We start from the raw sequence: 27,818 nt of genomic DNA on the forward strand, positions 1-27,818 counted from the left end.
TTATAAACCAATGTGATTGGATGTGATTTTACAAAATTGAGAATTCAGCACCACTATGGTTTAAAAATATGTAATATGTCAGTGTTTTATTTTTTGATTTTCTCTATTTATTCTTTTAAACAGGCAGAGTATGAAATGACTAAAAGACCAGTTGTATATGTGGCATATCAGCTCACACCATACTACCCCACAGCCTACCTCTATCTTCAGCCTTTCTACTCCAAGAGCCTGAGTTTTATTAAATTGAGGAGCAGCTCGATGCCTTTCAGCTGTGATAAAAATGCTGTGATTGAAGCGGAGTACATGATACGTGACGAAACACGCATACGACCCTATATATCCTTCTTCTACATGGTGCATTTGGCTTTCACTCTAACATTTATTTATAATCAAGAAACATTGTAACTCATTGGATTTCCAACATATATTGTATGATGCTTGCCTTTGTTGGAATTTTCACCATCAGAGTTGGAAATGACTGTTTCTGTACTAACTGAACTGAACACTTGTACTTGCTTAAATGCTCAATCCTTGTATGTTTTCGGTTTTCATTTAGACCTTCCAAGTAGTTCTAACTTTTAGAAATGACAAAAATCCTTTTTGTAAATTTTAATTGTAATTCATGCGTTGCAATTTATGCATCTTCATTTTAATGTGTAGGTGATGTCTAGAGGACATTTGCTTCAGCAAGGACGTCTTTTGGTGTCTATACCCTCAGGAAGAGGTTAGTAAACATAACACCATCCATATATTAACTCCCCATGGATTTTTAAACCAGTGTAGTTTTGCAAATGTAAGTGCTGGAAAACTTTGTTTTAAAATATCGTAAATTCTATTTGGGATATTTGTTTACTTTTTTCATTTGATTTTGTTCTATTATTATTATTAACTCCTAAATGGCACTGTGTTGGTGGCTGATGCACTTAAACTTTGAATATTTATCTGTTTTGTAGTGGAGATCAGAGGCAGACTGTTTCTGTCACTGAGGAACATGCTACAGTTGTCCCCGGTTGCTCAGGTGGTCTTGTACACAATCCTTTCCAGTGGTGAGGCTGTGGCAGACAGCATGAACTTCCCAATTCAGCTGTGTTTGGCTAACAAGGTCAGAAATGAATCCTTGCAGGCGGCAAGCCTTTTTTTTTTTTTTTGCCCCTTTCAATTCCAAGGGCTATAAAATGACGCAATTTCAGATACAGTGAGGGAAAAAAGTATTTGATCCCCTGCTGCTTTTGTACGTTTGCCCACCGACAAAGAAATGATCATTCTATACTTTTAATGGTAAATTTATTTGAACATTGAGAGACAGAATAACAACAAAAAAATCCAGAAAACGCATGTCAAAAATGTTATAAAATGTTATAAATTTTAATGAGGGAAATATGTGTTTGACCCCTCTGCAAAACATGACTTAGTACTTGGTGGCAAAACCCTTGTTGGCAATCACAGAGGTCAGATGTTTCTTGTAGTTGGCCACCAGGTTTGCACACATCTCAGGAGGGATTTTGTCCCACTCCTCTTTGCAGATCTTCTCCAAGTCATTAAGGTTTCGAGGCTGACGTTTGGCAACTCGAACCTTCAGCTCCCTCCACAGATTTTCTATGGGATTAAGGTCTGGAGACTGGCTAGGCCACTCCAGGACCTTAATGTGCTTCTTCTTGAGCCACTCCTTTGTTGCCTTGGCCGTGTGTTTTGGGTCATTGTCATGCTGGAATACCCATCCATGACCCATTTTCAATGAGGGAAGGAGGTTCTCATCCAAGATTTGACGGTACATGGCCCCGTCCATCGTCCCTTTGATGCGGTGAAGTTGTCCTGTCCCCTTAGCAGAAAAACACCCCCAAAGCATAATGTTTCCACCTCCATGTTTGAAGGTGGTGATGGTGTTCTTGGGGTTACAGGCAGCATTCCTCCTCCTCCAAGCACGGCAAGTTGAGTTGATGCCAAAGAGCTCCATTTTGGTCTCATCTGACCACAACACTTTCACCCAGTTGTCCTCTGAATCATTCAGATGTTCATTGGCAAACTTCAGACAGGCATGTATATGTGCTTTCTTGAGCAGGGGGACCTTGCGGGCGGTGCAGGATTTCAGTCCTTCACGGCGTAGTGTGTTACCAATTGTTTTCTTGGTGACTATGGTCCCAGCTGCCTTGAGATCATTGACAAGATCCTCCCGTGTAGTTCTGGGCTGATTCCTCACTGTTCTCATGATCATTGCAACTCCACGAGGTGAGATCTTGCATGGAGCCCCAGGCCGAGGGAGATTGACAGTTATTTTGTGTTTCTTCCATTTCCGAATAATCACACCAACTGTTGTCACCTTCTCACCAAGCTGCTTGGCAATGGTCTTGTAGCCCATTCCAGACTTCTGTAGGTCTACAATCTTGTCCCTGACATCCTTGGAGAGCTCTTTGGTCTTGGCCATGGTGGAGAGTTTGTAATCTGATTGATTGATTGCTTCTGTGGACAGGTGTCTTTTATACAGGTAACAAGCTGAGATTAGGAGCACTCCCTTTAAGAGTGTGCTCCTAATATCAGCTCGTTACCTGTATAAAAGACACCTGGGTGTCACAGCTCAGTCCGATCAGAACTCAAATTCCCAAGATGCAACACTCACTTCTCATGCACGCATGCGCTCACCATCCCCGGAGTTCTGATCAGACACACCTGGCACCAATAACACACACACACTCTCACCGCTAGTACTTAGGGAAGTCATCACCCAGAATCTACGCGAAGTATACGCTCAGTCAACTCGTTTCTCTGCGTTACCAAGCCGTTCTAGTTTGTTTGTTTTCTCGTGATCCTCGACCCTTGTTTCTGGTTTCGACTACGCTCTCGGCCTGACCCCGTTTGTGTTGTTCGCCCGATCGCTTGACCTTTGCCTGTCCTACAACTACGTTTCTTGAACTTCCCGATACGATGCTCTACACCTGCCGCCCGCTCCTGCTTCTGTGCCGATTCGAGGTTCGTGACACTGGGAGCCAGAAATCTTTCTGATTGAGGGGGTCAAATACTTATTTCCCTCATTAAAATGCAAAACAATTTATAACATTTTTGGCATGCGTTTTTCTGGATTTTCTTGTTATTCTGTCTCTCACTGTTCAAATAAATCTACCATTAAAATTATAGACTGATCATTTCTTTGTCAGTGGGCAAACGTACAAAATCAGCAGGGGATCAAATACTTCATATGTAGATATGTGGATAAAAGATTTTTTTCAATAGAGACAGAGCAGTGGCCCTAGTGTGGGGCTCTAATAGAATGTTAAGCTCCTTAAGCTAAGAGAGAGTAAGGCCATCAACCCTTCAGAGGTACCTCATTTCAGGCACTGAAACAACGTTTCTCTGAAGGGTTGCTGGCCTGGAAATCAGGCACTTCCCACAACTCATGACCATAGGTGAGGATATGGAAGTAGATTGACTGGTAAACAGATGACCATGTCCAAAATCTGACCTTCTGCTTCAACAACATGGACCAGTACAATGATCATAACACTGCTTCTGCTGACCCAATCTGATTGTCAATCTTGTGCTCTGTTTTTTAATCACTCCAAACTACTTAAATCTCTGCCAGATCAACATCCCTCTCCTCAACTGAAGGGAGTTATGGATCTAGAACTTGAAGGTGGTGATTTTCATCCCACTCCCTTCACACTTAGCAGCCAAATGTTTGAGAGTGGATCACTGATTAGGTTTAAGACTGTGCCAAAAGAACAACACCATCTTCAAATATTTGGAATAGTACTAGCCCCCCATACCAAACGCCTCTCCAGCCTTGGCTGTATCTTGATGTCCCATCCATGAAAACCATAAACAGGGTTTGAGACAAGACACACCCTTGATGAGGTTCCACACCTACTTTAACACCAATAATGCCAACAGAACTCTCATTGTGCTCATACAGAGACTTGATTGCAGCAGCAAGATACCTTACCTCGGCTCCTGCAATACCTTCCCCATCATTGTCAAGGAACATGATTATAGGCCTTCTCCAAATCCATAAACACCTTTAGCGTGAATTAGCATATGACCATTACCTTTCCCAAAGCTGTGCATGAGTAAAGAGCTGGTCCATGGCTTATGAGGAAACTGCATAATTCCTCCTGGATTGTAGGTTCAACTATAAGATGGAGTATCCTCCCCAGAACCCTGGCATAGACCTTTCCTCAAAGGCTGAGGAGTGTGATTTCCCTATAATTGGAAAACACCTCATCCAAGTTTTTTTTTAAAATAGTGACCACCATCCCAGTTTGCCAGACCAAGAGCACCAAAGCAGATCCCCGTGCAACATTAAAGAGCATGTTAAATGCATGACCACAACCTTGTCCAGCCTTCAACTCCCTTCAATTAATATCTGATCAAATCTCATCTCTAGCCTTGCCACTGAAGAATGAAGGATTCTACCCACCATTTTAACCTCAGACCAGAGATATCTGGCACTGCCACCTGAAGGGAAAAATGTTCATAGGGTAAGGAGTTCCTCAAAGTGCTACTCAACAATCATTCAACAATGTCCTAAGTTTTCTTTCAAAGGCCTAGCCCCACTTCTCTACTCCCGATACCTTGGTTAGCACCTTGTGCACATCAGTTTTCAGTTGGCTCTGCACTTGGGTTCTATCTGCCTCTGAACCAGTCGCCTATTACACCAATAGTGTCTTGCATGAGTATTCACCTCTCTTGAACTCTTCCACATTTTGTACCATTACAATCTGGAATTAAAAATGTTTTCATTTGGGAACTTTACTGTCAGATTGCATGAAAAACATAAGCAAGTTTGAAGTATTGCTACAGATTCTCAATCAGTTTGAGGTCCAGGCTTTGTCTGGACCATTCTAAGACATTCAAGTTGAGCAAATGATTTTGAACCACAGTGTAGCTTTAGCAGTATGCTTAAAGTCATTGTCCTGCTGGAGGGTGAACCTCCACCCCAGTCTCAAGATTTCCTTCTAGGATTCCCCAAATGCTAATGAAAGGCATCCTCAAACATTATGTTCCCACCACCATGCTTCACAGTGGGGATGGTGTTCACAGGTGATTATTTTATAGTGATTCACAGTGTTGAATTTCCACCAGAGGTTTGTGCTGAGGCAAAAGAGTTTTATTATTAAGATACTGATAGAATTTAGATTTTCCATTTAACATAGTAACAAGCCAGCTCTGTGAAGCAGCAGTTTAATAAGTATTAGATTTAGTATTGAACTTGACAATACCTGAATAAAATATTGGTATGTTGGTTTGGATAAATGACAAATTCTTGCATTGTCCAGAAGTTTATCTATTTATTTAATTTCTTACTTAATTACATATTTGTGGTCCTTCAGGTGTCTCTGAATTTCTCACAATCGTCTGAGCTTCCTGGTGCTAAGGTGTCATTGATCCTGAGAGCCACCCCAGGATCACTGTGTTCAGTGAGGGCCATCGATCAGAGTCTATTATTGCTGCGACCAGAGGAGGAGCTCAACATGGATTCTGTGTGTTTAATCTAACAAAATGTCTTTCAGTTTACTCATTTACATAATAACTTGTTTTCAATAGGTGCAATGTTGTTAATTATAACAGTTATTACAATGGCACTCCTTTTGAAGAATTACATCACAGCCGATTATTCCAGGTGTTCAACATGCTGCCTGTGAAGATGTTATCAGGATATCCATACAACATCTATGACGAGGATTCATCCCGATGCTCTGGGAACCCACCCATCATCAACATATTTGCAAGACTACGGCCAATTTATATACCAGCCTACGGAAAAATCGACGTGTACAACACCTTTAAAGTAAGATATCATTCATTTTTTTTTAAATAATAAACTTTTTTGTAGGTGCTTTATATTTTGTTTGTTGTGATGAGACATGTAATGGTAATCAGTATTCTACACTGTACCACTGTTCTGTTGAATTTTGGATACTGATTGGACAGAAAATGTTGATTAATTTTCTATAACAGCAGTTCTGACAGTAGTGCAGCTGCAAATCACAGGTTTATATTAATGCAGTCATTGTAATGTGATATAATTTCTATTGGAACCCCTCCTTCACAGGCCATTGGTGGATGCTCCACATGTTCTAAGACTAATGGAAAACGGAATAGAAATGTGTTGGGAGGGAGGAGGATGTGGGGGTGGAGTCAGCACCTCTGCTGTACTTACATTATTGCATATACATCATTGTATTATTAATTTCAAGAGAGAGAAAAAAACAGAGGCTAGTGAGGGAATGACTTTTCATAGCTGCTATAATGTAAGAGAGAACAGGAACTAACTTGTTTCACAAATGGACCTATAAACAGTATGACATATTTTAATACTTTAAAACTAAATTAAAAACTGTCATTTTTGACAAATTGCTGTAGTATAAGAGGAAGACTTCGGGTTGGTAACCGTAATCCCGACCACTCATTAATTAGTTTACAGCATGAAATTTAGTGATTTATTAATTACTTATTTAGCAGTGTACTAAGTTTCATAGTGGATGATTCCAAATATCATTAGCAGCATAATATCATACCCCTTGCAGTACCTTCATGGGTAGACATAAATTGGAAAAAATTACATGGAGTATTGCTTTTTCCCATAATTCTGTTCCTGTTTTGCCTATACATGTAGACTTATATGTGTAGTAATTCTATAAAACAATATTGTGAAAATGTCATAATCTATTATTAAAAATGTAGATGGAAATGTAATGTTATCTTCAACATGCAAAAATAATTTTGTGTTCCCGGTTTTTTTTTTTTCAGGATGTTGGAATCAAGATCCTCACCAATGCCATAGTCAAGAAACCTATTGAGTGTTTTCCATTTCCAATGAGAAGAGGTGAGTGGTTTTTCACATTTCCTTTTTGACATGATATGTGTATGTTATATCACTGTATAGCTCCATCCACAGAGTTAGACATGGCTGCACCAGAAATGGCTGCCAGTGATGTTTCAGCTACCTCAAGTTCATCATCTGGTTCAGTCGCACCAGTCGTTACGATCCGCAAATATTTCCCAGAGACGTGGATTTGGGATCTCATTTCAGTCAGGTGTGCATGTTTAATTGAAATTTGTTTCCACTTTTTTCTGGCTGTGTTACTGAGTCAGTGTTTTTTCCTCTACAGACAAACTGGAGCAACGGTCGTTATTAAAACGGTTCCAGACTCCATCACTACATGGCAGGCTGGTGCATTTTGTACATCATCTGTTGGGTTCGGAGTCGCACCGAAAACCCAGCTCACTGCCTTCCAGCCTTTCTTTGTGAGCCTCACCATGCCGAGCTCCGTCATCCGAGGAGAAGTGTTCACGCTCAAAGCCACCGTCTTCAACTACCTCCGAAGCTGTATGATGGTGAGCTGACATGTTTGGTCTAATTATATTTTCTGAAAAAAGATATGGCATCACAGTGTTAAGAGAAAATGACATTCAGATGGTTTTAATTTCCTACAAGGATTCCTCACACATAGTTTTGCCAACTTATTTATGTTAGCACTACATTTTGTGACTTTTTAGATCCCTTTAGCAACTTTATTTTTTTTTTAAAAAAAGGACCTGGTGACAAATCTAGAGATTTTTGAGCACATATTAGTGACTGTCCTGCACTTGATATGTCTCTCCAGCTCACATCACAGTTGCTGGTTATGAGCTGAGACAGCAGGGTTCACTTGACTCCACCAGTGTGTAAAGTCAACAGCAAATCACTGCTCAGCATTGTTTATCCCACTGGCACATTTTCTGGACACCTCCTACTCCTTAGAACATGTTTTATTCCAGTCAGTGCGATTCAGTGAATATGCAAATTACTCTGTGATGTCATCTGTGGCGTCATCTGGTGTCACACTACTTTTCCTTGAATAAGGATCAACTGAGGAAAAAGTATGGTTAGTTTTCCGATAGCTGATGGAATGAAAACTCTGTTAAAGGTGAAGGTGAGTTTGGCTGGCTCAAATCAATTCTCAGCACAAGTGTGTGAAAATTGCCGTTACACAAGCTGCCTGTGTGCTGACGAGAGCCAGACCTTCTCCTGGACCATCACACCACTGGTTCTGGGTACGTCAAACTTTTCAACTTAAAGTTCATAGAAAATGCTGAAATGGAAATGTAAACCTTCTCAAATTATATAGTTAAATATTAAATAGTTTACAATAGCTTCTGCTCTGTTCCACAGCTGTCTCCTGACATTTACAAACAGCACACTAAAACCAGACATAAGATACATTCTAATTTCTGACTTTTATATTATCACAAGGTCATCACTTCACCGCCAATGGAAAATGCAGATTAAATATTATAAACTCATAAAAGTGTAACTTCATACACTATTTTTTCTTAGAGATTTTCATGAGTGGCCTGATAATAACAAAAAATATAAACATTTTCCACATTATATTTATAATAGAAACAATTTAAAGCTCCCTGCTAGATCTTTTTCCTGAACTTTAAAGAGCAAAATATAAATTGAGAACCTTTCTTAGTTATGTTTAGTTCATTTAAATTTCTACAATACTTTTGTTAATCAAAGATTAGATTTTGCTCAGATTTTCAGCATGAGCTAATAAACCACATATACATTTTTCAAAAGCCTTTTTCTTCTTATTATTAATTTTTAACCTTTCTCAGGGGTGTTAATCGTAGAGCTAACTGATGCATCATGTATTATACCTATCCCGTTAGCAATAGTGGGTTCTCCAGTTATGGATGGTGTGTGTGTGTGTGTGTGTGTGTGTGTGTGTGTGTGTGTGTGTGTTATAGGGGAGGTGAGCATTAATGTGACGGCAGAGGCTGTGAGATCATCGACTCGGTGTGGGACGAGACCGGTTACTGTACCACAGAAAGGACGCATCGACATGGTCATTAAAACACTGCAAGTGAAGGTGATTACATTATTATTACTACTACTAACATATAATCCAGCCAGAGACCACTTGAACTGTAACATGCATTTCTCAGTACAGATTTATTTTTTGAACATAATCCAACCTTTCAAATATTAACCTCATTGTTTAAATGTTTACAGTAATATTCTGTTTGTTTCTTGGAGATATGAAACTTTATATTTCAGAACTTACATTCACAGGACACATTATGTCCCTTTATTGAGGTTTGGATTAAACCCTAATCAACTCAAATGACTAGTCAAACAGGCAAATATAACAAACTCAATAGTACTCAATAATAAATGAATGATTTTCATTTCCTTAACAAAATTCTTAAAAGTCCTACAGATCCCACTCTGATAACCACTCATATAAATGTGCAGCGTTCCTGTTGTCTATAGAACAAGTGTATTTTGTTTAGAGAAAAACTTTTCAATTTTGTAATAAGTTTACTTTTGTAGAATGCATTTTCTATCCTGATTTTGTTTTTGTTTTTACAGTTTAAAGACAAGGGCTTAAAGTTGATGCTATTAAGAAACGCTCAATTTAAGGGACTTCATAAAACTTCATAAAACTTCTTCATAATATACTGTATAATAAATATTAAGTTCATATTTTTGAACTTAAGTTGTTGCTCTTAATACAGCTCTTTGACTGATGATGTAATTGTGATTAATGATTGGATTATTATTCTGTTGCCATTTTCAGGCTGAGGGAACCAAACTATGTAAAAGCTACAATGAACTTCTCTGTCCAGGTCAGACTCACTTCATTCCTTCACCTTATTTATAACGTTTAACCATCTGATTCATATTATCATTGGTGTTTTAAAATTGTTCACTGATCATTTAGTGCTTCAGTACAGAGCAGTTTACGATTTCATTGCTCAGAAATACATGGATTATTTGGTGTAGGGTTCACTGCTCAGGAGGAGGCATGTGGTTAATTCTATACGGTTACATTTACATGACATTTAGTTCTAATTAATCAAAGAATGCTTGCACAGGATGTGATCCAAACACACTGACGACAGTTTAAGGGTCTTGTTTAAGAACTAAACACTGGGTTTATGCAGTTGTACCACATGTTTTCCCCTTGGCTTTTGTTTTGGTAGATGGTATTGTTCAGACGACTGTCTCACTGATTCTGCCTGAGGTGTTCGTGGAAGGTTCAGCCATGGCCTCAGTCTCTGTCCTGGGTGAGTTGAAGAACCGTTTCTATTTCATCAGTTTGGACCATTATTAGTAGCATTTGAGTGTAACTTACAGCATGAAATCAAGTTAATAAATAAGGAATCCTCCAGGCTGATTAACCTGGATTGCCTGCACCTGACAGGCAGGATACTTAAGGCCAGCCTTTGATGCAGCCTTTTGTCACAACTTTGTAGAGGGGTGACTGGTATGGTATGTCAGAGCTATGCCCCAGGTAAGAGTGAAAGGAAAAAGGAAAAAAGAAGAGGAAAAGGAAAATAAGAATAAAAGTGGAGGAAACAAGGGACAAGATAGAATTTAGGCATGGCCAGGAAAAGAGAAAGATCCTACAACAAAGATAAAAGATGCAAGAAGGGTTGCACAACTAACAGATGTATAAAATGATTTTATTTATTTTTGAGGGTGGGGGTGAAAATTCTATATAAACTCTTCTTGACCACTCTTTTACTAGCAGGAGTTTTCATGCTGCAGTTGGGTCCACACTGAACCGTCCCATAACACCGAATAGGAATTCAGAGTATTATTCATGAAGTCATCTTGGAGAAGGTGGTACTTGTGCTTAGAGGGTACGTCCTACTCTCTCCATAGTGCTCCTGGGGGACTTCAACGTTCATATTGGAAATGATGGTGATACTTGGAGGGGTGTGATTGAGAGCAGCTGCTATGGCTGAGAGGCTGTCTGTGCCTGTTGGTGGTAACCTAGGACACGGTGGTGGAGGAAGCTGTCAAGTTGAAGAGAAATGCAAGCAGTTGAGAAATAGGACATTCAATGAGTCCATGAAAAGATGTTTGGGTGTCCCTAAAAATGTTCTGGCAAACCACTATGTTAAGGAATTGCAGGGGAGTGTTGAACTCTGTCTTCGCTTCTGTTTTTCTGGTTTCCATGGACAGGATATCAATACACAGCTAAGGCTGGAAGTGTATTTGGTATGGGAGCCTATAAATAACATCTCTGTTATTTAACGATGATGTTGTTCATTTGGCAGCATCTGAACTAGACCTCTGACATGCACTTGAATGTTTCACTGGTGTATGTGAAGTGGCTGGGATGAAAATGAGCGAATCTAAGGCTATGGTTCTCTCCCTTTAAAGGGTTTAAAATCGTTCTAGCTTTAACCCTAAAATCTTCCCTGAAACACATGTAACCCTGTTCCCTGACAAGGGAACGAGATGTTGTATTTAGCATTACAGTATGGGAGCGCCCTTGCGCATGTATCTGAATCTTGGGTAAAATCATGCCTCTATTTATAGGCCTGCCATGATCAGGCAATTAAGCTCGTTGCGTGATATATATATGAGACGTGTGAACCGCGCCGTCAGCCTCTATTATCTGAAGCAAAGACGCAATTCACAGGCCTGCTCTGGTATGACAAAGCTACGCAATGATTCATTCCCTTCTCAGGGAACAGGGTTACATGTGTAACCTAGACATTCCCTTTCAAAGGGAACTCCACGTTGCGTTTAGCAGAACATTATGGGAACGAGAATACCCACTCTGTCATAACGATGGTATGGCCTGTTTAAAAAGACCCAAGCCGGGGGTCACTGCAAGACACTCGAGCCCGGGGTGGAATGAATATCCAGGCTGTAATAATGAATGAATGTGTGTGGCGTAGACCACCATGCAGCAGCACATACATCCTGTAAGGATACCCCTTTGGACAAAACCTTCAAGGAGGCAACCTCCCTGGTGGAATGAGTCCTTATGCACAGAGCCGTAGCGAGACCGCGTGCCTCATAAGCAATAGAGATTGCTTCCACTATTTGATTAGAGATGTGCTGCTTTGACACAGCATCACCTCTACTGTCGCCGCCAAAGCAGACCAGCAGCTGCTCCAACTTACGCCACTGGCTGGAGCAGTGGAGGTAAGTACAGAGAGTCCTTACTGGACACAGAAGGTGCATACTCTCTTGTTCCGGTGTGAGGAACGGAGTAGGGCAGAAAGCCTGCAACACCACAGGGTGGGCAGTCGATGTAGGCACCTTAGGAATATAATCCTGCCTAGGATACAAGAAGGCCTTGGCTAATCCCGGGGCAAAGTCAAGGCAGGAAGGGGCAACTGAGAGAACTTGTAGATCTCCTACTCGCTTGAGAGATGTCAGGGCCAGCAGAAGAGCTACCTTTAGAGTCAGAAGCTTCTCAGAGGTTGACTCTAAAGGCTCAATTGGGGCCCTTGACAGACCTTCCAGGACCACAGAAAAGTTAAATTCAATTCAATTTTATTTGCATAGCGCTTTTTACAATAGACATTCTCTCAAAGCAGCTTTACAGAAATATCAACATGGTATATAGATATTAAAGGTGTGAATTTATACCAACTGAGCAAGCCACTGAGTGGCGAACTGAACACAACGGGGAAGGAACTGGCTGAATGCCGCCGTTTGCTGTTTTGCCTCATGAAACCTTTCGGCGATGGCATTAACCGCACCGCCAAACAGGCCGGAAGGTTTAATAGGGTCGCCCTGCAAGGAGACTTTATCTTTGTCCCCCATCCCTTGGAGGTTGTGCCTCTCTGCCACAACCAAGCTACCCATTGAACGGCTGATATGACAGGCTGTTCGCTTGGTCGCCCAGAGATATAAATCTCTGCCACTGCCTCAGGCCCAATTCCCTCCCCAGTATCAAGCTCACTCAGCAGGTCTGCTTGGTAGGCCTGCAACACTTCCATTGTATGCAGTGACCCACAAGCAAGACCCACTGCAGCATAGGCTTTGCCCACCAACACCGAGGTGGCCTTACATGGATTGGAAGGCAAAGTCGGACCCCCTAAATTACCTGCCATTGATGGAGAGAGGTGGCTTGCAAGCGCCTCCTCCATCTTCAGCATCGCTAAATAGCCGTGCTGCTCACTCCCCATGATGGCTGAGTAATCAGACGTCGAAGGGTTATAAACACAGGTAGTGTATGGTGTTCTCCAGAAGCGTGATATCTTATCATGCACCTCTGGAAAAAAGGCGAGTTTTCTGTGGTGTGAGGGAGATTTATATTTATTTTCACTGGAGAGGAAGCGCTCATCCAGCCTGCTATGAGCCACTTCCTCTTTCCCGGGCCAGTCTATATTACGCTTTTCAACTGCCCTAGTGATCACCTGAAGCAGCTTTTTATATGCTTGAGAGCTGCTCTCGGTTTTTGGTGCAGTGGCACCCCCTACCAACTCCTCAGAGTCAGCAAGGGTGTTTTGGATTTCCATATGGGAAGGAGGAGTCGCGATGCGAGGTCCAAAGTCAGGCAGAGAGCCAGACCCGGAAGACAGAGCAAGAGATAGAACCACGCTCATCTCCGGCTCCTCTTCCAAACCCATATGAGATCCCCAGGACCTGAGGATCCGCAAGGCTCTGAAACCCATCTCCCTTCGGACGAGAAGAGAGAGATTCGCGAACGGAGCTGCCTAATCGTAAAACGTTCACAATGCTCAGAGTTAGACCCCTTAAGAGATGCCATCGTGTGCTCCATCCCTAAACACTTCACACAGAAAGCGTGTCCGTCTCCTCCCGTCATAAAACGGGAGCAAGGCGTAACACACTTTCTGAATTCTTTCTCACTCATTCTTTCTTTCTCTTTTCTATTCTTGTAAAAAAGGGATAGAAAAGTTCAGAGATTTTGAGAAAATATAGAGGAGAAATGAAGCATCTTTTTGTTACACATACAACCGACATACAGTCTCACTGAAGATAATAAGGCTGACAGCACGGTTCACAGGTGCCATATATATATCACGTGACGCGTTTAATTGCCACGTCACCTGATCATGGCAGGCCTATAAATAGAGGCATGATTTTACACAAGCTTCAGATACCGGTCGTGCACGCAAGGGCGCTCCCATAGTGTTATGCTAAAGGCAACTTCAAGTTCCCTTTGAAAGGGAACATAAATCTGATGTAGAGGTATTGATTCTAGCAGAGAGACAAATCAAATAACCACCGACCTTTTTATAGCAAAAGTATTAGACATATTAAATACACTAAAATAGTATGTTAAACTAAAAATTAAAATAAAATATTAACTCAAGCAGAAACAAAAAGTGCTATCTTTAGTAACTTTTCACAATCTAATCAAAAGTAAAGTCTAGAACTGCATATTTCACAAATAAATAAAAATAAATTTCACAAAAAAAGAAAAATTCACTGTGATTTCCACTGCACATTGCCTTTAAATAATCTTTTCTGTGCAGGAGATCTGATGGGCCGAGCGCTACAGAACCTGGCGAGTCTCCTGGCGATGCCGTACGGCTGTGGAGAGCAAAACATGCTGCGCTTTGCCCCCAACATCTTCATCCTGCTGTACCTGGAGAGTACCAACCAGCTCACGCCCCAGATCAGGAGCACAGCCGAGACCTACCTCGTGAGCGGTGAGGACTTTGAGTGTTTCAGCTAAGACCTTTTTGACCTACCCCTCCTCTACCATTTCTCCTCCAGGGGTCCCTTTTGCTAATCCTTTTTTCAATGGAAAAGGTGCATAAAAATAGTTTTAGATATTTCGGCTTTAATTTTATAGTTTATTGTTGATGACTGTACTAGTCTTGTGTTCATCCAATTAATTTCTCTCTCTCTTCCCCTCCCAAGACTTAGATAGTGGGTGGAAATAGCTACATTTAAATAACAAAAATACATGTACATTGCATTAACATCACACAACTCCTTGTTTGTTTCATTTCCTGTACAGGATATCAGAGAGAACTGACCTACAAACACACTGATGGATCTTACAGTGCTTTTGGGATGAGTGATCGATCAGGCAACACATGGTGAGTCTCATAGAATGCAGCTGTAAAAAAGCTGAATCTAAACAAGTAAAGACTGAAATACGCATCCCCCCAATAAACCAGCACTCATATTTCTGCTTCACCTGCTGAATGTCTAAAATGTAAAATTTCAAAGCAATTCTGGAAAAACTAGTGGTCATGTAAATAATAACATGTGTGTCACTTTGTTATAGTAAAATAATCAATAACAACGTAGTGTGATGAAGCGGATTTACTCTTACCACCCTGAAGAGTTTTATTCCTCTTATACCACAACAATACCAACAATGAAAATGTAATAATTACATATAATCTTAATTATTAATGAATACGAATGACACATCATACTTTTTATTAATTTATAGTTACATTTAATGTTGTGGAACACCTACTAAAGTTCCTGATCTCACTGTTATATTGGCTATAAACAGTTGTCTGACTGTTACAAAGCACTGACACTGGAGACTCCTTCCATATATAAACACCTCACAGAAAACAATTAAAAGCCATATTAAATCATTATATATTATACATTTATTCAGTTGTAATTAATCCGATGTTTATATATTTACATCAATTTATATATAGATGCATTTAATTTGATGTCTGAAACACAAATGAGTCCTGCAATGTTTTCTACATTCCAAATAAATATTGTGGTTTTGATTTCAGACTACAGACCTGATCATGTTTGTGTTCTCAGGTTGACGGCGTTCGTGATGAAGTCTTTTGGAAGTGCCAAGAGATACATCTTTGTAGATCAGATGCTTGTAGATCAGGCGAAGGCCTGGCTCGGTCAGCAGCAGCAGGCTAACGGATGCTTTGCCTCAGTGGGTCAACTCTTCCACACTGACATGAAGGTCAGGAGACCAGTCTGAGTCCAATACCACATGCTGTTAGAGATTTAATCCACATTTAATGTTCGTTACACAACATTTGAGTTACACAGCTTGTCATGTTACCGAGAATCCATAAAAGAGTAAACTCATTTTAAGCTCTGACACTAGAGAGTCCTTCCATAAATGTTACATAAACACCAACACATAAGCGATTACACATTTTATAACCCATTTATGTATATCATCCACTGTACGAGTCCCTGTGAATAAGCTGTTACTATAGAAACGATATCAGATTAGAATGAGTGCATTAATATAAACCTGCGATTTGTAGCTGCACTAATGTCACTATCTTCCAGTGCTGGGATATAAACTATATTTAGTTTTGGGTCTGAAGAATTACAGTAATAATCTCTCTCTCTGTCTCTCAGGGAGGGGTGAATGATGAGGTGACTCTCTCGGCATACATCGCAGCTGCAATGTTGGAGCTCAATTATACAAGTGCAGTGAGTAAACTGTTTCACTGATGAACTTTTACACACACAAATTCAGTGAATTTTGGATCATCACAGATGGTAATGTAAAGATACACAAAAATGATAAAACATACACTACAACACGTATGGGAGCAAGTGGTGATTTAATATATATATATATATATATATATATATATATATATATATATATATATATATATATATATAAGGTTGTTTTTTTTTGTTTTTTGTTTTTACAACAAATCAGTTTTTCAGCAACTTACAAAACATATTCATTAATGCCTGGTTTAAAGTTTTGTATTTAAGGTGTTCGCTAGAAAACAACACCTCCAGTTAATTTTAGATGATTTTATGTATAATGTATGAAATAACAAGCGTAGATTGAACACCTTGTTTGAGAATGTCTTATTGTAAACAAAACAAAAAAATTGACAACACAGACTTAAATAAATATATATTTATATGTACATTTTGTGGTGCAAAGATATTGACTTGTCTCTCGTGAATGGATCATGATCTACACATGTTAATATGTATACGACAGGATCCTGTGGTGAACAGGAGTCTCGCGTGCCTGAGGAATGCGTACACTCAGGTGAACTCCACCTACGCCAAGGCTCTCCTTTTCTACACCTTCACTCTAGCTGGAGATCAGGCGATGAGGAACACGCTCATCTCAGACCTGGATGCAAAGGCCATAGTCTCAGGTTTGATGCTCCAAGTCTGTCTGTCTATCAAACCACCACACAAGAAAAAACTGACATAACTTTCTTCAACAGCTGACACAGGGCGTTGTACATGTGTAGGCCAATATTTAATAATGGTGTAACATAATGACACTGTCTCTATCTGTATCTGCTTAGTGCTATGAATAACTGTTTCTGTATCTAGACTGGAGCTTCTTCCCCTCCTCATTTTCTTCCCAATTTGATCACCCAATTCTCACCCAGCATCCAGCCTTCCCCTATCATAAGACATCTATTAAGCAGAGAGGGTGAAGGCTAACGCATGATTCTTCCAACCAGCTGCAACTGTTGTTCATGCTGCGTAACAGGGCAGTTTAACACACTCGGAGGAATGTGCTCTCCGCCCTCTTCTGCATACACGAGCTCACAGGCACCAACAACCATCTAGTCTTGTTGTGATTGACAGGGGAATGAGTATACCATCTCTCCCACCCAGAAATCATCCGTATGGAAATGTACTCTGTACAAACACATTCAGACCTTTTCGTTGAACAACCTTGAGTCAACGGCTTTAGTATTTCAATAATATCTCCTTCAGGGGGTAGGAGGTACTGGAGCAGAGTGGATAGTGGGTCTGTGACGGACTCTTTGGAGGTGGAGATTACCTCGTATGTGCTTCTGGCTCTGATGTCTGGACCCCAGCTCTCTGGGTTTGGCCTGGGTTACAGCGCCAGCATCGTCCGTTGGCTTTCTCAGCAGCAGAATGCCTTCGGGGGTTTCAGGTCTACACAGGTACAAAGCTTCAACACATCAGTCTCATACTTTAGTTTGCATGACTTTTCCCCCTTTAACTTCACACCTTTTACACAAAAAACATACTGCACTTGCTAATTATTACACAAATGCTATTCAAAGATTAACAGCTATGTCATGGCTTATGTGACAAGCTTTTACAATGTACCGAATTGAACAGTTAAATGAAAGGAGTAACTGGACATCTATATTATTTACTTTCTGATATTCTTTATGAATTTGCTCTAGTAGCTAATCTACAAATGTGTCCCAAAGTCTAGAATGCAATTTTTATGCACTGCATCATTTAAAGCATAATTCGCTTATACTTGGACACAGTGGTCACTTTATTTAGCTTAATTTCTAGCCCTTGCCCATATCTCACTCTGTCCAATTACTTTAATTACTGTCCCTATGTGTCACGATCTTCCCTTCTGGCAGCACGCTCGGAGAGCCGGAGGGCACGCGCATGCACAAGCTACGTGCACGAGTGCTCAGCGAGCGCATACTCTTCGGATGTTGATAACCGTGACATTGCTTATTGTGGACACGTGCGTTTGTTTTGTTTCTGTTCTGTCTCCTCCCTGTTTTGTCACTGGTTGTTGTTCGAGGGTGTGGCTTTATTGTTTGCAGCTGCCAGCACTTAGTGCTGATTATGTTCGGGATATATACCGCTTGCATCCCTGTACACCTCGCGGAGTATTAGATATAGTATAGGTCATAGTCTTAGTTCATGTTACGTACCTTGATAGATTTAGTTAGTTTACCACGATAGATTAGTTCATTTAGACCACGCTGGTGTTGCTGCTCCCAGTTCCCTCTCATAGCTTTATGTTTCCTGTTTTTTTATTTGACCCTGTTTTCTGTGACCGCGACTTAAATTCCCGCTTTGCCCCGTTTATGCCTGTTTGCCGATCGCCCGACCCACTGCCTGTTTTTGACTACGCATCTGTTTCACGATTTGGATTTATCTGCCTGTCTCCTTTAAATAAAAACGTCTTTACCTGCGCTTGCTTCCGTATTCTACTCCCTTACGTCTCGGGACATGACACTATGCTTTAGACTATATATTTATATTCTATGTAAAAATGGACCTAATGCACAGATCCAATATACTGTATTGACACACCTCTGATTTTTCCCCAACTGTTTACATTCATTTAAGACATAACCGACTGTGTTTACATGAATACTCGGCCAGACCTGCATGTTGACGTGTGTATGTAGTTATTTAACCGTACAAGCGTAATAAGCCGCTAAAGAGAACTCAATCCGGTACTCGCACGATGAGAGCGAGGGAGACCTTCATTCAGTTGTAGTTACCTTAATTTTATGTTGCTATTCATTTATTATCTTTATTGTCATGTTACACGTGATGTGGACTCGACTGTACTCTGAAAAACTTCCGCGTCCAAAATGCACGAGTTTGTGTCAAATTTACAAATTTACCCGAGTGTGAAACATGCCCGAGTTCGATCATAATTGGACTCTAGTTCGGATTGAGTCCCTCTAGCTATTACTGTACTTATTAATATTTGTATCATAAATTAAAAATAAAATAAAGTTTATTATTATTATAGAAGCACACATCTGGTTACTACTCACTAAAATTCAAATGTGTACTTGGGTAAAACAGCAGCAGCATGAATAGAGTTTGATCACATTTTTGTTCTCCTTATACTCTTATCCATCCATGCAGGACACTGTCGTGGCTCTCCAGGCTCTGGCGAAATACAGTCTCGCCACCTACCGTCCAGCAGGAGCTGTTACTGTTACTATAACATCACCATCAGGGGTGATTAAGAAGTTTACCATCAATCAGAGTAACAGGCTGCTGTATCAGGAGAGTCAGCTGCAGGAGGTTCCTGGAGATTACAACGTCAAAGCAAAAGGGAAAGGCTGTGTGTACGTGCAGGTCTGTACATCACCATTTCCCACTTTACTTTCTTATCACAGTTCCTCAGGTGTAAATATGACTGAAATCTTTATGAATGTGACTTTTTTTCTGTGTGGAAATGAGAATTATTGGGTAAAAAGTGTGTAATGTCATCACTTTTTTCTGTTTGATTGTTTCTCTCTCTTCCTCACCGTGCCCTTGTCTTTGCAGGCTGTTCGTATGAACATGTTTGCCTTCAGTTTACCCATAAACAAGTTTACTTTGAAGATATATGTATTCAAAATTTACCGTCTTTCTTTAACACCAATACGGATCAACAATTTTGATGTCATCATTCTACACTTCAACTTCATCAGATTTTGAAGTGTCCCGCCCACAACATTATACAAATCCATGGAATTAACTGTCAAGTACGGCTTAGCGTGACTATGACAAACAAGCGTTACTGTACTGGTCACTTTTGTACATGCACAATTTCTCTCCCAATAGATGTTTTATCTGGAACAATGGTAATCTCACTTATAACAACAAGTCACTGTCCATGGAGAATTGGTTCCAGCATAACATATTAATTGTAAACGAGCCTATTGACAAGAATGGGTGATTATACACTTCTAAATGGAAAAAAGACTTTTTAAAAAATATTTAAGACTATCCCCAGTGGCATACCAACTTTAACCAAATCTTCAGTTATAGATATTAATGATTCAACCTTACAAAGTCCCCAACTTTTAGTAAATGGTCTTATCATTTTTGATAAACTTTTTAATAATAATTTTATAATAAACTCCATTATTGTTTGATCTAATCCTTCATGCAAATCAAGCTGGCTTAAACCTCACCATTTATAACCTGGACAGAACGTTTTAAATATAAATCTGTCTTCTCTACCTCATTTAATGTTCACGTTAAAATGGACATGATGACAAAATTTAACAAACCCTTCAATTTAAAACCTTATGATATTTTACTTTTCTGAAACACAAAATTACATCATTAATCTTTTAATTATTTTAGTTTTGCATTCACAAGATGAGAGGACCTAAAAAAAGAAAAAAAAACCTTCATATTACATTCTGTAACACTGCTCTTAAGATATACTTTGAAGCCCTTTGGAACATGAGAATATAAAAGAAGAAACAAGAAAACGGTAAAAATGTTAAAGCTCCCAGCACATTTCTAGTAGTAGGACAGGGTCCTCATCTCTTCATTGCTCCCTTAGTAATATGTTTCAGCTGGTTAATAGATTTACTGTTAACTGGCTAATTAACCAAAATTAATTAAGTATGTTTTAATGTAGTAAGCTCACTTTGTGCAACTATGACCTCACGTTAAATGAAAACTATGCTAACGAGTTTACTGTTACCTCAAAATGTAAGCTAGTTTAATTTAATTAAAATACTTCTGAGGAATAACTTTTCAACAACCTCAACTATATTTCAATCTAAATCATATATCACAATCATTCTTTTTAGATGCAAATTAGATTTTTTTTGGATTACTGTTGTTAAAAATATGTTAAAAGGTAGGAGTCAGGCTTCCGTCACCTGCTATTGGTTTGCTGCAGTGACTTCTGGGACTTCGAGCGTGTTCGTTCCGCTGAGGTCTGCATTCGATGCATCCTTGATATCAAGACAAATCTTGGTAATTTCATACTGCACGTCCCCGGCACTTGCGTTCTTGAGTATTGGAATTGAACTTCGTCAGTGGATAATGACATAGAACGAGTTCACAAGCACGAAAGATTGCATAAGAATGCATGTTGAGAAATTGGTATTTCTCAATTGGCTGATTGGTACAGGACCCATCCGCTTCAGACCCTGCTGAAAAGAGGATGAATTGTGCTAATATTGTGGGGGTTTTTTTTCCTTCTAGTTCACTTTGTGCTACAACATCCCTCCTCCTCCTGACCGCGCTTCATTTACTATCTCAGCCTCAGCATCTGGTAAATGCAGCATCCCAAATCCATCTCTGGAAGTGAAAATTACTGTCAGGTGAGCTCCGAATCAACAAAGTGACAAAAACGGAGAATGGAGAATTCATTCAATTAATTTACATTTACATTACATTTATTCACTTAGCAGACGCTTTTATCCAAAGCGACTTACAAATGAGAAAGATACAAGCAAAGCGATATATCAAGCAGAGAACAATACAAGAAGTGCTACCATACGAGATCTATTAATTGAATTCCAGAAGAAGCAAAGTGCAGAGTAGAGGTGTAGGTGATTTTTTTTTTCTTTTTTTTTTCTCTTTTTTATTATGAGTTGGTTAGGTGTTCATGGAAGAGGTGGGTCTTTAGCTGTTTTTTGAAGATGGTGAGAGATTCTGCGGTCCTGATTGAGATTGGAAGTGCATTCCACCACTGAGGAACAGTTAGTGTGAAGGTTCTGGAAAGGGACTTGTAACTGAGTTGGAACTGCTAAACGTCGGTCGCTAATCGATCGCAGATTGCGAGAGGGAACGTAGGCCTTCAGGAGTAAGTTGAGGTAGGAGGCTGCTGTTCCTGACAAGGTCTTGTAGGTGAGCATCAAGGCCTTGAATTTGATGCGGGCAGCTACAGGAAGTCAGTGGAGGGAGATGAAGAGGGGTGTTACATGGGTTCTCTTCTACTGGTTGAAGACGAGGCGTACTGCAGCATTCTGAATCATCTCAAGTGGTTTGATGGAGCTGGCTGGGAGGCCTGAAAGCAGTGAGTTGCAGTAGTCCAGTTTACCGATAACAAGAGCCTGGACTAGTATCTGTGTAGCCTGTTTGGTGATGCAGGGTTGGATTTGCTTGATGTTGTAAAGGATGAACCTACAGGACCTTGCAGTTGCTGAGATATGGTCTGTAAAGGTCAAGCCGTCATCAAGAATCACCCCAAGGTTCCTGGCCATCCTGGTTGGCATGAGTGTGAGTGAGCCGAGCTGTACAGAGAGGTTGTGGTTGATTGAGGGACATGTCAGGATCCCGAGAAGCTCAGATTTTACCAGGTTAAGCTTAAGATGGTTTTCTTTCATCCAGACTGAGATGTCCGAAAGGCAAGCAGAGATGCGTGCAGAGATGGATGGATCGTCAGGCTGGAAGGACAAATGGAGCTGGGTGTCATCAGCATAGCAATGATATGAGAAGCCATGAGACTGAATCACCTGCCCTAGAGATGTAGTGTAGATAGAAAAGAGGAGTGGACCCAGAACTGACCCCTGTGGAACGCCAGTTGTGAGTTGCTGAGTTTCAGAAATACCTCCCCTCCATGATACCTTGAAGGATCTGTCAGAGAGATAGGATTCCACCCAGCGCAGAACCGTTCCAGTGATGCCCAGGCTGGAGAGAGTTGACAGGAGGATCTGATGGTTCACAGTGTCGAAAGCAGCAGAGAGGTCGAGTAGGATGAGGACAGATGATCTAGAGTTTGCTCTTGCTAGTCGTAAGGATGCAGTGACGGAAAGCAGAGCAGTCTCCGTGGAGTAATTGCTCTTGAAGCCAGACTGCTTGGTGTCCAGGAGATTGTTCTGTGTGAGGAAATTTGAGAGTTGATTAAAAATGGCTCTTTCAAGAGTTTTCGAAAGAAAAGGGAGTAGGGAAACAGGTCTGTAGTTGTCAACTATAGCAGGGTTGAGTGATGGTTTTTTAAGCAGTGGGGTAACCCGGGCCTGCTTAAATGAGGTAGGGTATGTGCCAGTAGAGAGCGATGTGTTAAAGATGTGTGTGAGTGCAGGTAATTAATATATGCATACATACATGCATGCATATTTATTTATGTATAGTATTATTACTATATAATACATATATAGTATTTATCCACATACTATTGTGGATCATGTCTATTACAGTTATTAAATTGATATCAACAATATAGTTGACAGGGAATGCAAAAGTTAGCATGCATGTAGGAAAAATGCAGCAAAGAAATTAAGACTTTTAATTATCTTTCCTTATACATTCCTTGGTTATTACTTTGCATCTTGGCGAAGTTTTCTCTAAGGAGATGTTTATTCACCATTTATGGAAGGAATCTCCAGTGTCAGGGCTTTATAACAGTCAGAGGTAAAGATGTAACTTTCAGTTTTCCGACATCTTCAGGACAGAGGAGTCTACACTTCTTTGCGGTTTTTCAATAACATGACAAGCTGGGTTTTATTTTTGTTTTATTAACTTCAAGAGAGAGAAAAGAGAGAGGTGGTGAGGGAACGACAGTTTATAGCTGCTGTAATGTAAGTTACTGTAGGGCCACAAGATACTTATTGATTTAGATAAATATAAATCTGTGAGAGTCATTGGATAAACATAATGTTCAGATATCAGTTTTATATGAGCATGTATACATATATTTATGAGGATTTCTGACACAGTTAAAACACTGAACTGCAATAATAAACATAATCTGAGTATAATAGTAATGTTTCTCTGGTAGAATTTACTTTTAGAAAGCTGAATTAATTAGAGTATTAGAAAACTTTTCATAACATTTGATGAACAAATCAGAAAGTGTGAGGGCTTTAATGATCTTTAAATTTCAGGTATAACGGTCAACGATTGGTGACCAACATGGTGATCATTAACGTCAAGCTTCTGTCTGGATTCAGTGCGGATGGGACGTCTGTGATGCTTGTGAACAGCAGTCCAGATGTAATGTAGACCTTTAACTTTAATCTCATTATTATTCACTGAACATCGAGTATCAGGGAAAAGTTGTTCAGCCGTGGTGACAGAACAGTTTTCATTCCACAAATCGAACACTTTTACTCGTTATCATATTACTGGATCAGTTTGTGTTCACATACATGGTTTTGTTCTTACAGTCGACTGATGGATCTGTGAACAGTGTGGAACAAGCTGATGGTGAAGTCATTATCTACCTGAATGGAGTAAGAGCACACACACAGCTTTACTAAAACACTGGGTTCCTCTGATGTTCATGTTAAAATCATCTCTGTAACTATTCAAATTTAACTAAAACCACAACAATAACATATAAGAATGAGCACATTCATATAAACCTGTGATTTGTAGCTGCAAAACTGTCAGAGCTGCTGTTATAAAAAATTAATCACAGCTCTGTCAAGTTCTTCTGATTGTTCAGAATAAATTTTCTATGAAATAAAAAGATTAAAAATATAAAATTGTTGATATGGTGACATTTTATGTAAAGAGACATTTATGTAACATTTATGGAAGGAGTCTCCAATGTCAGTGCTTTATGACAGTCCAGTGTAAAGTTGGTAGCAAGCCTACACAGCGGTGAGCTGAGCACAGACACACAAGAGGCTGTTTAAGTGACAAACGTTGAGAGTTTTATTCACTTCTGTGAGCGGGTGGGTGGAAAAGAGGTGCAATGGGGTGAAGTTCTCAGGGGTTGGTGTCGTCCTCGGGGCTGCAGAGGGTGTGCTGTGGTCTTCCAGTGTGGCTGAGATCTCGTTCGGCAGTCAGGGGGCTCTGTGCATGCAGCCAGGGAGCGAAGTCCTCCATCGTGTCTGAATCTTCTAGAAGAAACACAAAACACAGCCTTAGTCACGTTTCGGGAACCCTCTCTCCCTTTTCTAGTGGAGGTTGGCCCTTTTATATGCTCCTGCCGGCTGCTAGAAGGTGGAGAGCGGCCGTGCTGATAATTAGCCGCCAGCCATGTGTGTGTCTCACAGCCACGTGCCCTCCAGCTGTCTAAAATATTGGTGGTGCTGAAGCAGAGCTGTCCTTTCAGTACCCTAGCGGCAGTCCCGGGAGGAGCGCTCATTCTCTTTTGTGTGCCGGCCGCCAGCCTGTCGTCATAGGCTGTAATATACAAAAAAAATTTATAATAATTCTTCATCTTCAGGAAGGGGTTTACATGTTGTGGTTTCTCAGGAACATGTACAAATTTTTGTCTTCTTAACTTTGAGAGAGAAACAAAGAGGCTGGTGAGAGAACGACTGTTTATAACTGCTCTAACGTAAGTGAGAACAGGAACTATCAAAAGTAAAAGATCAAAAGTATGACGTTCTCTAATAAAAATGGTATTTTTCTTAACAGTATTTGGAAATTGTTGTGGGTTAAGAGGAATAAAACACTTTGGGATGTGCTGTTCTAGGAAAATAATCAGCATTGGGCTGGTAACAGTAAGTCCGCTTCATCACACCACCCTGACACTTAGTATTTTACTATAACAGCACCACAGAGTTTTATTCCTTCTGACCAATCACAAACAACTTCATGGTGTAATAAAATATTTAGAAAGGGTGACGTTAGTTTTAATCTCATTTTCTCCGCCTCTTAATCTGTCCTCATCGGCCATCAGCGGGATCCCTGATCACAGACTCAATTTCCATCAGTATTATTTGCATCAAGATTGAAATAATATATATATTGGGGATTTAAAAATGAAGACTTATTCTACATTGCTATAAAATGTAAAGAGATGGTCTTAACAGAACAGGAGGATTAATTTTGGGTGGTTGTGGATCAGGTGGTAGAGCGGGTTGTCTAATAATCGTAGGGTTGGTGGTTCGTTTCCCAACCCACATAACTCCACATGCCGAAGTGTCCTTGGGCAAGACACTGAACCCCAAGTTGCTCCCGATGGCAAGTTAGCGTCTTGCATGGCAGCTCTGCTACCATTGGTGTGTGAGTGTGTGTGTGTGTGTGTGAATGGGTGAATGAGACACAGTGTAAAGCGCTTTGGATAAAAGCGCTATATAAGTGCGCCATTTACCAATTTAGTTTAATATCTCTGTCTGTTTCAGCTGAAAAAAGGAGTGGAGAAGGTGTACACGCTGAGGATCGTGCAGGACATTGCAGTGGCGAACCTGAAACCAGCCGTTGTGAAGGTTTACGACTACTACGAGACCGGTACGCATCATTCTGTTAATCTTTATCAATCATTAAAAGCAGATTTTTTTTGTCCAAAAAGCTTAGTGTATGAACTTAACCATGGTTTCTATTTTTATCTTTGACTTTAGGTGACTCGGCTGTAACTGACTACACCTCACCATGCACTTAATACAGAAAACGTGCACTTTAATCCATCATCTCTTTTCTTTTTCACTTTTTTCTCCATATTTTACTTTCATCTACAGTAAAAACTTTGCAATTTCACAAAAGGTTAGTAAGTACTAAAGGACAGTTTATTTTTAGCTTAAAGGAAAATCTGTCTTGTTATAATGATCAACTTAAATATACAGTACGTCTTTTGGTGTGAGTGTAACGGACACAATGCAGGAGATTTCAACTTTGTACATGTCTATAATACTACATGTACTAAAATTCTTTGCATATGTACTGTATACTGTTGAGATACTGAATACATTAAAAATTCCTGTTTCTTTATATTGTAGATCATCTACTTAAAAGTCTTTATTCTGCAGATGTAATCACAAGGCAATTCATGAGGTGCTGAGCAAAAATATTAATAAAATGATTAAATGTGTCGATCCTGAGCAGCGCAGCAGAAATGTCTTCACCATATTGTTGAGATTTAGAATTTGAACTCTGACATAAAAGTCCCATACAACAGATATACATGTGTACATACAGTACATTTCCTCCAGCTCCAGTCATCATTATTCTCACCTGTGTCTTGTTTTCTCGACTCGTCTATGTATGTATTTAATTTAACTTATAGTCTGTTGTTGCAAAGTCTTGTTCCATGCTTCTAGACTGCAACCTTGTTCATTATTAATAGTTTAAACACTCATAGTTGTGCTGTTATAGGAAAATAATCAGCGACAGGGTGGTGTGACATAGCCAGATGTGTAGCAGAGTTACTGTTACCACACTGAAGTTGATAATTTTTCTATAACAGCATGCTCCAAAGTGTTTTCTTCCTCTAATATGAAAGAATCACACATCATATATTTTTAGCTGTTTAAAGTTACATTTAGTATTGTGGACAATATTATTATTAAGACAAAAACCCTGAGACACTGAAAGTATAAACTCCACTGTCCTGAACTCCTCCCCAGCTACGTCTTGCACTTTTACACGTTTAAGTCTGTTTATGTGTCATACAAATACCTGTGAATGAGCTGTTACTATAGAAACAGTTAAACATATTCATACAAGCTCATTAATTAATTTACTTTTAATTTTACTTTATGATATAGAGCTGACTACTGATATTTGAGCTTATATATAGCTTTAAAGTGTTAGTATACTGATTCAGACTTAATTCTAAGTGATTTTACTCTAGTCCTGAATAAATAAACGGATGTTTACTAATCCAGCAAAGCCTTGTTTCTAATTAACGACAGTTTTATTAGGATTTCATTACTGAGCCTGATGCTTTCCTACAAGATGCAGTTTGTTCATACGGAACGTGTTTTCTGTAATTTGATCGCTCTGCTGT

At 39.9% G+C, this 27,818-nt stretch overlaps 1 protein-coding gene across 1 annotated transcript; it reads left to right on the forward strand.

The window, feature by feature from the left end:
- The first annotated feature begins 850 nt into the window (after positions 1 to 850).
- On the forward strand, positions 851 to 27,027 carry LOC128607325 (alpha-2-macroglobulin-like protein 1). Its single transcript, XM_053624059.1, has 22 exons — positions 851 to 1,102; positions 5,322 to 5,471; positions 5,612 to 5,779; positions 6,742 to 6,817; positions 6,878 to 7,028; positions 7,104 to 7,329; positions 7,902 to 8,028; positions 8,731 to 8,852; positions 9,564 to 9,612; positions 9,970 to 10,053; positions 14,239 to 14,415; positions 14,730 to 14,811; positions 15,512 to 15,668; positions 16,079 to 16,153; positions 16,689 to 16,851; positions 17,429 to 17,622; positions 19,322 to 19,537; positions 21,395 to 21,513; positions 24,022 to 24,130; positions 24,304 to 24,369; positions 26,218 to 26,323; positions 26,434 to 27,027. The coding sequence occupies exons 1-22, from the start codon at positions 992 to 994 to the stop codon at positions 26,472 to 26,474; spliced, it is 2,769 nt and encodes a 922-aa protein (XP_053480034.1). The 5' UTR covers positions 851 to 991; the 3' UTR covers positions 26,475 to 27,027.
- Positions 27,028 to 27,818: the final 791 nt, after the last annotated feature.

Source organism: Ictalurus furcatus, chromosome 5, assembly GCF_023375685.1.
Source record: "Ictalurus furcatus strain D&B chromosome 5, Billie_1.0, whole genome shotgun sequence".
Lineage (NCBI taxonomy): Eukaryota > Metazoa > Chordata > Actinopteri > Siluriformes > Ictaluridae > Ictalurus > Ictalurus furcatus.